The 12105-nt window shown below is 29.4% G+C and overlaps 1 protein-coding gene across 2 annotated transcripts; it reads right to left on the reverse strand.

Moving 5' to 3' along the window:
• Positions 1-267: 267 nt before the first annotated feature.
• LOC148234562 (sorting nexin-13-like) lies at positions 268-11451 on the reverse strand. 2 transcript variants are annotated; one of them, XM_088188150.1, is made up of 22 exons: positions 11240-11451; positions 11063-11180; positions 10044-10461; positions 8504-8647; positions 8267-8436; positions 8086-8199; positions 7886-8021; positions 6514-6666; positions 6225-6445; positions 6059-6147; positions 5284-5372; positions 5119-5214; positions 4994-5056; positions 4792-4934; positions 3984-4199; positions 3821-3917; positions 3663-3760; positions 3434-3588; positions 1141-1209; positions 968-1074; positions 688-801; positions 268-597 (listed from the first exon to the last, which is right to left on the reverse strand). In XM_088188150.1, exons 1-22 carry the CDS (start codon positions 11350-11352, stop codon positions 512-514), a joined length of 3009 nt encoding a protein of 1002 aa, XP_088044276.1. In that variant the 5' UTR covers positions 11353-11451; the 3' UTR covers positions 268-511. The 2 variants fall into 2 exon arrangements, with proteins under 2 accessions (XP_088044276.1, XP_088044277.1); XM_088188151.1 differs by lacking the exons at positions 10044-10461; positions 11063-11180; positions 11240-11451 and adding an exon at positions 8881-9011 and having other exon boundaries at positions 271-597.
• Positions 11452-12105: the final 654 nt, after the last annotated feature.

Below are 12105 nucleotides of genomic sequence, written 5' to 3' on the forward strand. Positions count from 1 at the left end.
ATATATAATATAATTGAAGTAGTGACTAATATATAATATATGAATAAAAATATCTTCACATCTCAATGCAATCTCACTTTTCATCATTACATCATCTCCAAGTAGTTTTCTTGTTGTTTTTAATATAATATTAAAATAAACCATAATCGAAACATCGTAGCCTGTCACTGAACAGTTTGCAAAACTTATGTTACAAAAATAAAACTTCCATAGATTAATAAATAAAATAAAATTTTATTACTTATATAAATAAATACATTTTTCATTTCTTGATTTTAAATTACTATAAATAAATAAATAGATTTTGAATAAATAGTTAAATAAAATAATCTCTTAGAATAAATAATAACTCTATGTATATAAAAAATCTGTATAAAATAAATAATTTTGTATAAAATAAAATGATGTATAAATAAATCTATGATAAAATATAAAAAAAATATAATCACAAATGCTCATATTATGCAAATAAAAGTAGGAAAACTAAAGACAAAGTAGTAATTTATATAATTTAACAGTCGTTTCTTAAAGATTGGTGAAGCATCTTCTCGAAAGCGTCGCTCAGATCTCTCTCTTGAAACATAACCCTCAATAGTCCTACAATTTAATAAAATAAATTATAGCATCATTAAAAAATCAAACTTAATTCAAGAACGCTTCGCAAATCAAAGCAAGTCCATTCATTACCTTCCAATAAAACAAATATCAGTCTTGTGTTGAGCGTTTGATTTTGGAACAACTCGAAAACTGTAATGAGACCTCTATGCGTCGTCTGCGATCCGATCAAATGCTTTAATTCCTCTGTAAAGATAAGATAAGTATTATTTTAATTTTGCAAATGGTAGGAAAATATGTTTAATACATTTTTGCCGTAAATTACATATATGCAGTTCATTCGCATGCAAAACTTAGTCGAGTGGATTGATTAATAACTTATAGAAATATAATAATAGTTCGCAATGAATACCTTGTCGGCACGAGAGCAAGACAGACTTAGCCGCCACACGAGTACGAGACTGGGCCGACACATCACGAACTTCGTGACTTTTATTGTTCACAATGAAAAAAGAGCGTCTGTAAAACATGAATTCAGTGTTTATATTACAAATTCATAACTATGATTTTTTTTATGAAACTCACTTCACATTGTTCAAATAACTGGCAACTGATGTGGCAGAAGTAGCTGAAGTAATAACGTCGATGATTTTCCTGTAAAAAAATGTCTAAATGTTTGTAAAATTATCTTACATCTTCAACTGATTTATTAAAAATTTTGCATAGCCACTCTTTAGGACCTTGCTTAAAATATCTGTATAGTCCATCCAAGAAGTCAACGCTCGTCATCATTGCGTTGGCAATAAGGGTAAGCATGTATACATATACAGTTTTCTGCAAATTGTTTATATCAATATGAGAACATTACCAATACTATTTCAGGGCTGTTTTAAGAGTAGGGTGACCATACGTTGCAAATTGAATTAAAAATTATAATGTGTTATATTTTAATTATAAATTCCTGAAATATTCTATTTGCATTTTTATTGAATATCATATTAAACAGATATTCCACCTGGATAATGATTCCAAAACTGCTATCATGTTTTTGAGTTAAATATGTATATAAAATAACACAATAAATAAGAAAGTGATATCTTACATTTTCTTTCAAGTTTTCTTATAAGTTAAATTAAAAAAGGAAAAATTAATTAAACGTGTTATTTCACATGGTTACCCTATTATACTTCTCACCAATACTGTGTCGCTGAGCATCCACATCTTGGATGGACTGTACAATTTTCTAAGCTATTAACCCTTTGAGTAATAAGTTCTTTTTTCAGCATATAAGTTTATTTATACGTTTTTTTTTAATTTGTTTTGCTCATTTTTTAAAAATATTATTATCTTAATTTATTGTATTAAATTTATTTATAAAGCAAATTCAGTGGTTCTCCACATTTTATTATAAGCTTTTTTTATTTACTTTTTTTATTTATTTGAGATCCACTTTTATCAACTTATAATTATTTCATTTACATCTCACAATTATTAATTATGCTATATTTATTTATTTTATTTTATTTATTGATGATGCAAATTCAGTGGCTCTCAATATTTCATAATATTTTTTTTTATTTACGTGTCAATTTGATCAATTTATGATTATTTTATTTATGTATATATTGAATTAAATTTTGCTTTATTGATAAAATGTAAATTCAGTGGTTCCCAACATTATATTAAGTTTTTTTTAGTTACAATCCACTTTTATCAACATAATTATTTTATTTACGTCTCGCATTTATCATTATTTTTATTAGTTATATTATATTTATTTATTATATTAAATTCATTAATGAAGCAAATTCAGTGGTTCTCAACATTTTTTATAAGCTGTTTTATTTATATTGCAATTTTATCAACTTATGATTATATATTTACTTATATATTAAACTAATTTTTCTTTATTGATCAAATGTAAATTCAGTGGTTCTCAACATTTTTATTTACGTTTTACTTTTATTAACTTATTATTTTATTTATGTATCACATTTATCCTAATTTTTATGTTGTAATATATTTATTTACAATATTATTTATTGATGAAGCAAATTCAATGGTTCTCAACATTTTATTATAAGCTTTTCTATTAACATCTCAATTTTATCAACCTATGTTTATTTTTTAAATATTTTGATATATAAAAATAAATTTTGCTTTATTAATAAAAATTAAATCCAGTGGTTCTCAACATTGTTATGTAAGTTTTTTTAATTACGTCTTCCTTTTATTTACTTATTATTTTATTTATGTTTCACATTTATCGTCATTTTTATGTTGTATTATATTTATTGATGAAGCAAATTCAGTGGTTATCAACATTTTATTATAAGCTTTTTTAATTTACGTCGCAATTTTATCAACTTATGATTGTTTTGTTTACTTATACAAATATTAGAGTAAATTTTGCTTTATTTATAAAGTTATTTAGTGGTTCTCAACATTTTATTGTAAGTTTTTTATATGGACAATGTATAGATAGATGAAAATAAGACAGTGTATTATAAAAATCAATAATAAAAATAACTTTTCAAAACAATGCATCTGAAACACATTCTAAAATGTATAGTTAAAATTTATTTTTTGTGCCTTAAAGTAATTGAAACACATGTTGCTTGTTTTAGTGATGCATTCGCGTCATCCTAAACCGAATAAGCACATCTAAATTTGATCAATAGGAGATTGCAAAATAGCAATTATCTCTTCTCAGAAGTCAAAAATCCACGTCAAAAGCAATAAAATCGTGCCGTCGACGTCATTACAAAAATAAATCTACATTTATTATTTTACATATTTAAAAATATTATAATATATATTTGATTTTGATGATGATGCGTTCTTTTTTGTACGTAAGTAATGATTATAATTCACACACCTGTTTAATACATCTGCGAACATTGTGGTGAGGATCTGTCTCATAATGGTGACAATCTGTCTTCTGAGCCATTTGTTCCGACACCTCAACTCAAAGACTTCATCGAGTAGAAGCAAAACTACCCGCAACGGCAACTCTTCTGATTCGTAGAGTCCCTATGTTAATAAAAATATTATAAGACATTCAAGTATGACAAATTATTATCTACATATATAAAAATTTCGGTTACTTCTATATCGAATTTTCGAAAACCGGTTTCAGAATGTAACAAGGTCGGAATAGTGCTGGGAAACGAACTTTTGTTGGTGCCGATAAATTTTGATATGCCTGAAATTAAAATCTTATAATCAATTCACTCAGTTAAATTGGACAGAATTTGAACATTACCGCCCATGATGTCGTCGACTGTATTGGCGAGTTGTTCAGGTACGTTGCGAAGAGTGCGCATTCCCTGGCGCAAAGGTTGCACCAGTATTGAGTTTATCTATAAAACGGAGAAGCGTCAATGAGTGTATAAATTTATTATTATCAAGATTTGTATCCGTAATACCCCTGTGGGATGTTTGTCTTGCGGTCCTCGTGGATTTAAGAATGGCAACAGGTACAAATGTAGCGGCGCGTATCTCTGAGGACCTCCGGGAGAACCGAGAGATGCTAATGTACTAATCCAAGTGCTAAGAAGTACCATACGCCTCTCCAATACGTTACGAGATGTATTGTGGAAGGTTTTCTTTGACGGAAACTCCATCTTACTTAATTCTGGATACTGAAGTAATAGTTGTATAAATATATGTTATATAATTTAAAAAACAACAACATAAAAAACACGCTCCATTATCCTATAAACAGGTAGCAGTGTTACATATATTTTAAAAAGTAGCCGGCAGGTGGCAGTATGAATCAGACATGCAAAATGAAGACACAGCAGTCGTATAAAATGGCCGCTACACTTGTAACATGCATTAAAGTGAAGCAGCTCTTTGTCATTCGATTGAGTAGTGAAAATGTAAAACCTATTGAAATTCATCGACTAGAAAGTTCCAAAATGGCGTGAGTTCCGTAGTAGACACAGGTTTGACAGCGTAATCCATTGCAGCAGTTGAAGGCATTGTGTGAATGAAAGAGCCTCACTTCTGGAGATGATTATCTACGGGAAAGATTAGGCTGACTCTTTTGGGACGGACGAGAGGTAATTTTGGAGTTGGAAACACTGTTATCAACGCTCAGCACCGTTCACTGGTAGCAACGATCCAAAATCTGTACTTGACCCGAGTGATTTTCAAGCAGATGGTGCAAAAGTGGTTGCATATTCAACTAAAAGAGAGCTAACTGTGTTAAATTATCAATTAAAATAATACCGCTTCTTTTATGGTGATGTTGAGTTCGTGAAAATCACTATAACGCCTATAAACATGCCAGCTGAACTGTTTTCCAGAAGAATCCCACTTTTTCACTTCTAAAGAATATACTCCGTAAGCTCTTCCGCGTTCTTGCATTAGACCTGAAGTAATTACATATTAATATCATATAAAAAAGGAGGATAAGTCCACTTTGAATTACCAGTTTCTACGATGTGGACTTCTAGCCTGCACGGTATATCTTGAGTGATGGTTGTTATTTTATCTAAAAATACAAATTTATTAAAAAATAAATAACAAAATTGTATATGTCGATATTTCATATACCACTTGTTGCTGGTTGAGAAGTCGATTCAAATGGTTTTACGACGAGCTTTGGCAAACTGACGACTTTCGGCGCTTCGACAGTGTGTTTAGGAATATCTTAAATTTATTAATTTGATACAAATAAAACTTGTCTATATTATAATCGACTGCTTTGTTAAAATATACCATTTGGAAGCAACGAAGAGCCGATCTGATTTGTTGACATGCCTAAAGTTGTGTTACCCATGCTGCCAGTTCGTTTGTGATCAATCTTTCTAAAATATAAATGAGAAAAAATTTGTTTAATCAGATCTAGAATTTCATGAAAAAATAAAACAATTTTTTTTGATCGATAAGTAGAAAATTCTATTTAAGATTTACATATGTTTAGTCAATTTGCAGCAACATCAAAATTAATTTACCCCCAGACTCGTGAATTGTGAGTGGTAAATTTACTGCAATGTTGTAATCGTATTTGTTTCTAAGGAGTTCCATTTTTCACAGGAAGGTGATACATGATAATAAATTAGATTTGATATACATGGATTATTATTGGTTCGGTGATTATTGCGCAAACAAAATATTGCCTGCAAAAAATCTGCGCCGTCGCAGTGGGAACGCTAATAAATATGCAGCTGGATAAATAAACATGAACTATAATCAGGGGCGGATTATGCATTGAAATATTTTTTTTTCTTAAACTATAAACATTGATTCATAGATGGCTGCACAAAACGCTTTAGTTTTCAAACCTATCTTTAACAACAGATGTCGAAAAATGATTGCAAGAATTGCCAAATTATGCATTATTACATACATACATTTTTAATGAGCAAATAATATTTTTTCCGAACATGTTTTTAATATAATATTAAGATAGTATACAAAGACGCACGGCAACCAAAGAAAAAATAACAAGTTAAAAGCGTATATTTTGATGATATGAAACAGACATAATTACTTTGGGTTTTCACACGTAACGTCTTCTAAATCCAATTCAGCCAAGAGGCGCACATATTGATTGGAATTCCTAAAAGATTCTTCTACCAACTAGAACAAAAATAAAATCATTGTATTGCTTTTAATTAAGTAATATATGTGTAATGAGATAGGATTGATTTTCTTACAACTAATTTTGAATAGATGTGTTTTTCAATGTCTTCGAACCACACCAAGCAGTTTTTGTTCAGCGGTAAGTTGATTCTGCTGATGAATACATCGATAATTTGTGGTGGTACGTCCAGACGATTTCGAGAATCCTTTGAAAAGTATTGATCGTAAATAGTGAGTGCTGCCGATCTGATCATTTTGGTCGAACTTGACTTGTCACTAATTTTTTTATCAATTTCTAGACAAATATATTTTTGTTAATCATACAGAAAATATTCGATTAGGACTGGGATACTTGAAGCATACCAGCTAAATATTTTAGAGCATTAGCACGCCATGCTTCGATGCTTAGATGGCAAAAGATGTACGGATGTGCACTCATGGAATGAGCGAAGTCCAAGAAGTAACACAAAGCAAGGTGATTATCCAGTAAAAAACCCAGTGGAAGTTTTGCTAAAACTACATATAACAAATGTTAATATATGTATACAATCGATATAAAGAAATTGTGAAACCTAAAATCAAAATATTTATTTTATATATGTATAATATTATATTACGCAGTAAAGAAAAAAGCGCCTAAAATATGTTATAAATTTTTAGAAAATATTATGTAATTTTCAAACATTGATTCTCTATCAAATAAATTGTATTAATATTAGGTGGGAAAGCCATATAAAACCATCAGTGCTTTGAAGACCAGATTTAAAAACATATATTCTGTTTAAAAATAAGTTGTTAAATTGGAGAAAGATACATTTGTAAATTAAACAGTGGAAGCAATTACATAAGATTTTGACAACTTTGAATTTATTTGTGGATTGGTGATCTAACGCAAAGTGCTTACAGAAATAAATATTACAAGTGAATTTTTACAATCTCAAAACACGGACGAGGAATCCGGAACAACTGCAATGCAAAAAACGACAGATTTTATAGTGTCTCGCTACTACGAAAAATTGTAAAAATCTTGGGCTAAAAAATTGTAATAAAAAAGAAAAAACTTTCTGATCCAATAATGAATTTTAAAACAATTTTTTTGATGCGATTCGCATTATTTAAAAATATTTTAGAACCTTTTGAATTCTTGTATAATGCAATAAAAAATATATATTAATTTTTTCAGAGGAAATTGAAATTGTTATCTCGCAAAATTGGGGAAATCAATACACCGGAATCAGATTTGCACTTCTAACCTCAAAAAATTATTTACAAAAAAAAAATTTTTTAATTTTTTTTTTATAATTTTACAATTTTTTCCTATATTCTATTCGCGTTAACACAGTCAGTTCAAGAGTTATTAGTTTGTATTGTATCATTTTTATTTTTATTTTATAATGAAAATTCTATATTTATTTAAAATAAAAAGAAACATCTCTTAAATATTGACATATTGAATTCAATATGACTGCTAAACTTTTCTTATTTAGGCACAGATTGAGCCGCTGCAGTAGTATATTTATTGACGGTTACAGTGTTTACATTACAAAATGGGGCGGCACGCGTCCGAGCCCTTACAAGCTTGCCGATAGAGAGAGCGAAAATCGTCACGGCCGATGCTACTCCAGCGCCGTTTGGCCATGACAAATCTAAATTCGGCTCCCACAATGGACATATACATATTGATTTTGGATTTCACAGATATTCACATAACAAAATATAAGCTGCAGATACTAACGAATTGTTGGAGCTGCAGAATTCGGATTGGGAGTCAATATGGAAGTGCGGTTTGTGAGTAATCTCGTGAGATATTGCAACGACGACAATTGCTGCTTGACAGTAATTTCGCATTCGCCGCCACTGTCCTTTGAAACCTTTACAATAAAAATAAACAGTATTAATATTAATTATGTAACAAATATTTTTATAATGATATACCAAATGATGTATTTCTTTTTGCACTAATGCTAAAGTGGCTTTCAGTTCTTCTAAATTATCAGTTGTGCGTAAGACAGTCAGGAATGATTCAGTCGATAAAGAATCCTTACAGCTCTGTAACAAAATCAAATAAAAATTATAGTCGTCGTCTAAATTCAATATAATTATTCAAGAAAAATACCATTCTTAAAAAAAGCATGTTCAATGTATCAGGAGAGGCGACATGATTCAAAATCAATTGAAACACCGATGAGACCAAAGATCTTAATATACAAGATGTGACCGAGCACTTCAGTTCATTATTTTCCATCGTCAAGAATAAAATAATCTGTGCTATTTCCGATAATATCACTATAAAAAAATCAATTAAACATAAATTTATTAAATATATGATTAAATATAAATACACGGTTGTTACAATTTTTTTTTGTGTCATCTATGCTTATACTCTCTCTGGAGTATTTCTTGTTCTCCAATTCAAACTCGACCTCGAAAAACTTTTGTTCGAGACAGGCGTTGTTCTTCAAAGTGTTGGCGGTTTTAACATTCGACATGTATACACCTATATAAATAAATGGTAATAAATTGTAAATAACCATTGAATATAACACACGTGTGTAACATATGCTTGAATAAATTTATTTAATATTTTTTTATTCATAGATGTCTACAATATTTAAGAATATTTTATATTATCTGATAAGAAAAAACGGAATTTATGATTAAATTAATACTTTTTCAAAGTAAATTATATTTTACATGTGTAATAAATATATGCACTATCTGGATATTTACCGAGAGACTGAGCTTATAGCCTCTCTATGTAGAAACTTCTATCAGTGATTCGGGAAACCCCAATTAATCACCCAAAGACGAAAATCTTCAAGTAGCAAATTTCATTGTTTCGACAAAAAGGTTTATTGTAGCTGTAAAATAAATGCATTCAGAGGAAAAACAATAAATATCAAATACATTGCTGATGAATAATACAATTATTTTGGTCCTACTGGTACCGTTACGGTTCTCAGTCTAATATTCGGTTATTCGAATTATTCGCCAAATTTAAAAAATCTTAGAATGAAACAATTTGTTTCCTTGAGCAACATAGGTAGTCGTTTTTTCTTTCAATATACTCGAGTGACTAGTGCCGCTCAAAAATCCATGGTCCTTTATTTTGTTTCATAATGTGCAATAATAAATAAAAAACATTATATTTATATAATATTTTTTTAAATTTAATTTTAATATAAAATAAATTAACATAACAAAAAGTTTTTAAAAACGATTTTATAAAAAATATTGAGAGCATCTGAATTGATACAAAAAAATTTGTATTAAGCTAAATAAATTAATAAAAAAAGAATAAATAATAATAAAATAAATTTACGAAATTTATTAATAGAAAAGTTTTAAAATAAATTATTAAAACATACTAACACAAAAAAAATAGTATAATAAAGCAAAGCAATAAAACATTGAGAATCCGTGATTTTTTTCTATAATTTACTATAAATGCAATATAAAATAATAATAAATAAATGATAACAGAAATAATTATTTAAAAATGTGTATAAATTAACTCACTACTCAAAGGGTTAAATAATAATCTGGATGCAATATATCAATTTTTTCCAACCCTTCTTTTGAGAAGCACATGGGCTCAAATTTTTACTGAAAATTCACAGATGTTTCTGCACCTTGGCATTGGGCAAAAATAGTCGATCAATTTGATCAATGCAGTAAGGTAAGGCTTGAAATTATGAGCACAAAGTGAGATATTATGAGCGGAAATTGTGAAACTATACTTATAACTAATTTTTTTCAATATATGTACAAGTAAAAATATAATTTAATTTAGCAGAAAATTGAATTTAAAAACAAATGAATTATCAGTTTACTTAGAATTAAAAAATTTAAACAACAATGTAAAGAATATAGAAAAGAAAATGTGATATAACCTGAGATTGTTGCCACGTCAGTATCACTCTTGTTCCTCCGATGGAAACCGGCCCTAGCTGGAGAGTGAGCTGGTGATCCTCGACGTGGATGTCTGAACGGTGTTTTAGTAACACTCCCGCCCGCACTCCTGAATAAACGCAAATGACACGCCATATCCTCGATAGCTTTCCCGGTTATATGCAATAACCAATCGACGGACTTGACTCTGTTCGATACGCTAACGGCGACTGAGTGTGACAGATGCTTGATTGTCTTGATGAATTCAGTATCAGCAGTAATCACTCCGTACCAAATGCACACATAGTCACTGACGACAACGTCGAGGATCTCGTGAAGGAAATGATCGACTTGCCGGTGACCCGTGACTTCTAAATTTTCACAGCTAAGCTTTTCAACCAAACTCGACAATGGCTTGAGCTGAAACACCATAATACAATTAAATATGATCGATATCACAAGTGTATATTCTCTTATTAAAAAATAAATTGGATCTTTTTAATATTTTTAATTGTGGACATAGTTTTTAATAATTTTGTGAGAAATATCAATAATCCATGAAAAAATAGTGTTGATATTTATTATTTTTATGATAATTTATTTCAACTTTACAAATTTTTGTTGGTGCTCTATTTTTCTTTCTGTATTGTATTGTATATTAGAATCTTTTTTTAAATTTAATTACCATACCTACTATATATATTTTATTATATTTAAGGTAAAATAATGAAAAAATATCGTAGAGATTCCGACCCGGGTAGAATCGGAACCGGTTATCCATGTACTCGCACTTTTTTAATGACCTTGTTATTTTTAACGGGTACCCGGTCATTTGAATTTTAATATAACATTTGATAACTTGTGGCACTTGTATACTACAAACAAAAAAAGCAAGGATATTGCGCAATATTATACAAAACAATCAATAATAATTGTGCAATATAATACAGTATGAGGTACTGTATATTTTATTTTTCGGAGAACAATTAACACTGTTACAAACATAGATCGTTTTACACACCTTTAACGGTCCAGTTATAAAACTCTTCTTTTCCAAAGGGTTCGATAATAGTTCCGTTTTCGTGTAATGCCCATTACAATCTTCATCGTCCAACGACAGGTAAATCATGGACGCGAACCTTGAAATTTTGCATTGGTTACAAATCATCAACGACTTGTTTTTTTATGATAAACTTACCCCAACATGAATAGGCATGTGTAAAGTATGACTCGCACGCAATTGAAGACTCCAAATGTCGATAAACACAGTAAAATTACAGCGCAGATCCATCCTGCGCTTGGTAATTTCATTTTTGTGAAATTGGACGCGTTCTAACATAAATTATGTTTGTGTTTATAATGAGCGAGCTGCGATGTCACTTAAGTGACAGCTCATATTTTCTCATAACACTTCAATTATTGGCCATAAACTTCGATAATAAAAAAACAATGTATAAATAAGGTAAGAATATTTCATTTATAAAAATGAAGAAATAATTTAATAAATTAGTATGAAAAAATAGTTTTCTTAAGAATGTCGGCGCCACCCTCAGAAAGCAATAGTTATAATAAATATGTACGTTTTAAAATGCGAGTGCTTATTTCCAAAATATCAGTGTCGTTGTTTGTTATTCAGTGTTATTTGGTGTACTTGCAGTTATATGAATATTACAAGATAGATTAAATTTTTAATATTTGCTTTCTGATAAAATTCAAACAAATAATCTTAAAGCCAGTTTTGGTAAATATTGGACAATGGCAGGTTTTAGGTTTTCCCACCCACCTCTCTCAGGCCTACCGATAGAGGTGGGGGAAAGGGGGCAAATTCCCGGGACCCGACTCTGAAAAAATCATAACAAGATTATATTTATAAAAAAAGTAAAAAATAATAAATCTGAACTAAATTACAGCTGTTTATAATGTATGTAATAATGTATTTAAAGTAAAATTTCCTTCAGGTCTTTGTATACATAAAATAAATAAAAGGAGCGAAACAAATACTAAGCCAATTTAGGGGAAATAAGCGTAAGAATAAATACAGATATTGCATTACACATATAGCTC

This window comes from Plectrocnemia conspersa, unplaced genomic scaffold, assembly GCF_051122295.1.
Source record: "Plectrocnemia conspersa isolate PC_06_02 unplaced genomic scaffold, ASM5112229v1 ptg000006l, whole genome shotgun sequence".
Taxonomy (NCBI): domain Eukaryota; kingdom Metazoa; phylum Arthropoda; class Insecta; order Trichoptera; family Polycentropodidae; genus Plectrocnemia; species Plectrocnemia conspersa.

Excerpts from the sequence above, each read along its gene's own strand:
- LOC148234562 (XM_088188150.1), bottom strand. The coding sequence starts at position 11,352 with ATGAAATTACCAAGCGCAGGATGGATCTGCGCTGTAATTTTACTGTGT. Across the intron at positions 3,589-3,662 it reads TTCGAAAATTCGATATAGAA|GGACTCTACGAATCAGAAGA; the intron begins GTAACCGAAATT and ends TTATTAACATAG. Across the intron at positions 802-967 it reads CTTGCTCTCGTGCCGACAAG|AGGAATTAAAGCATTTGATC; the intron begins GTATTCATTGCG and ends TTATCTTTACAG.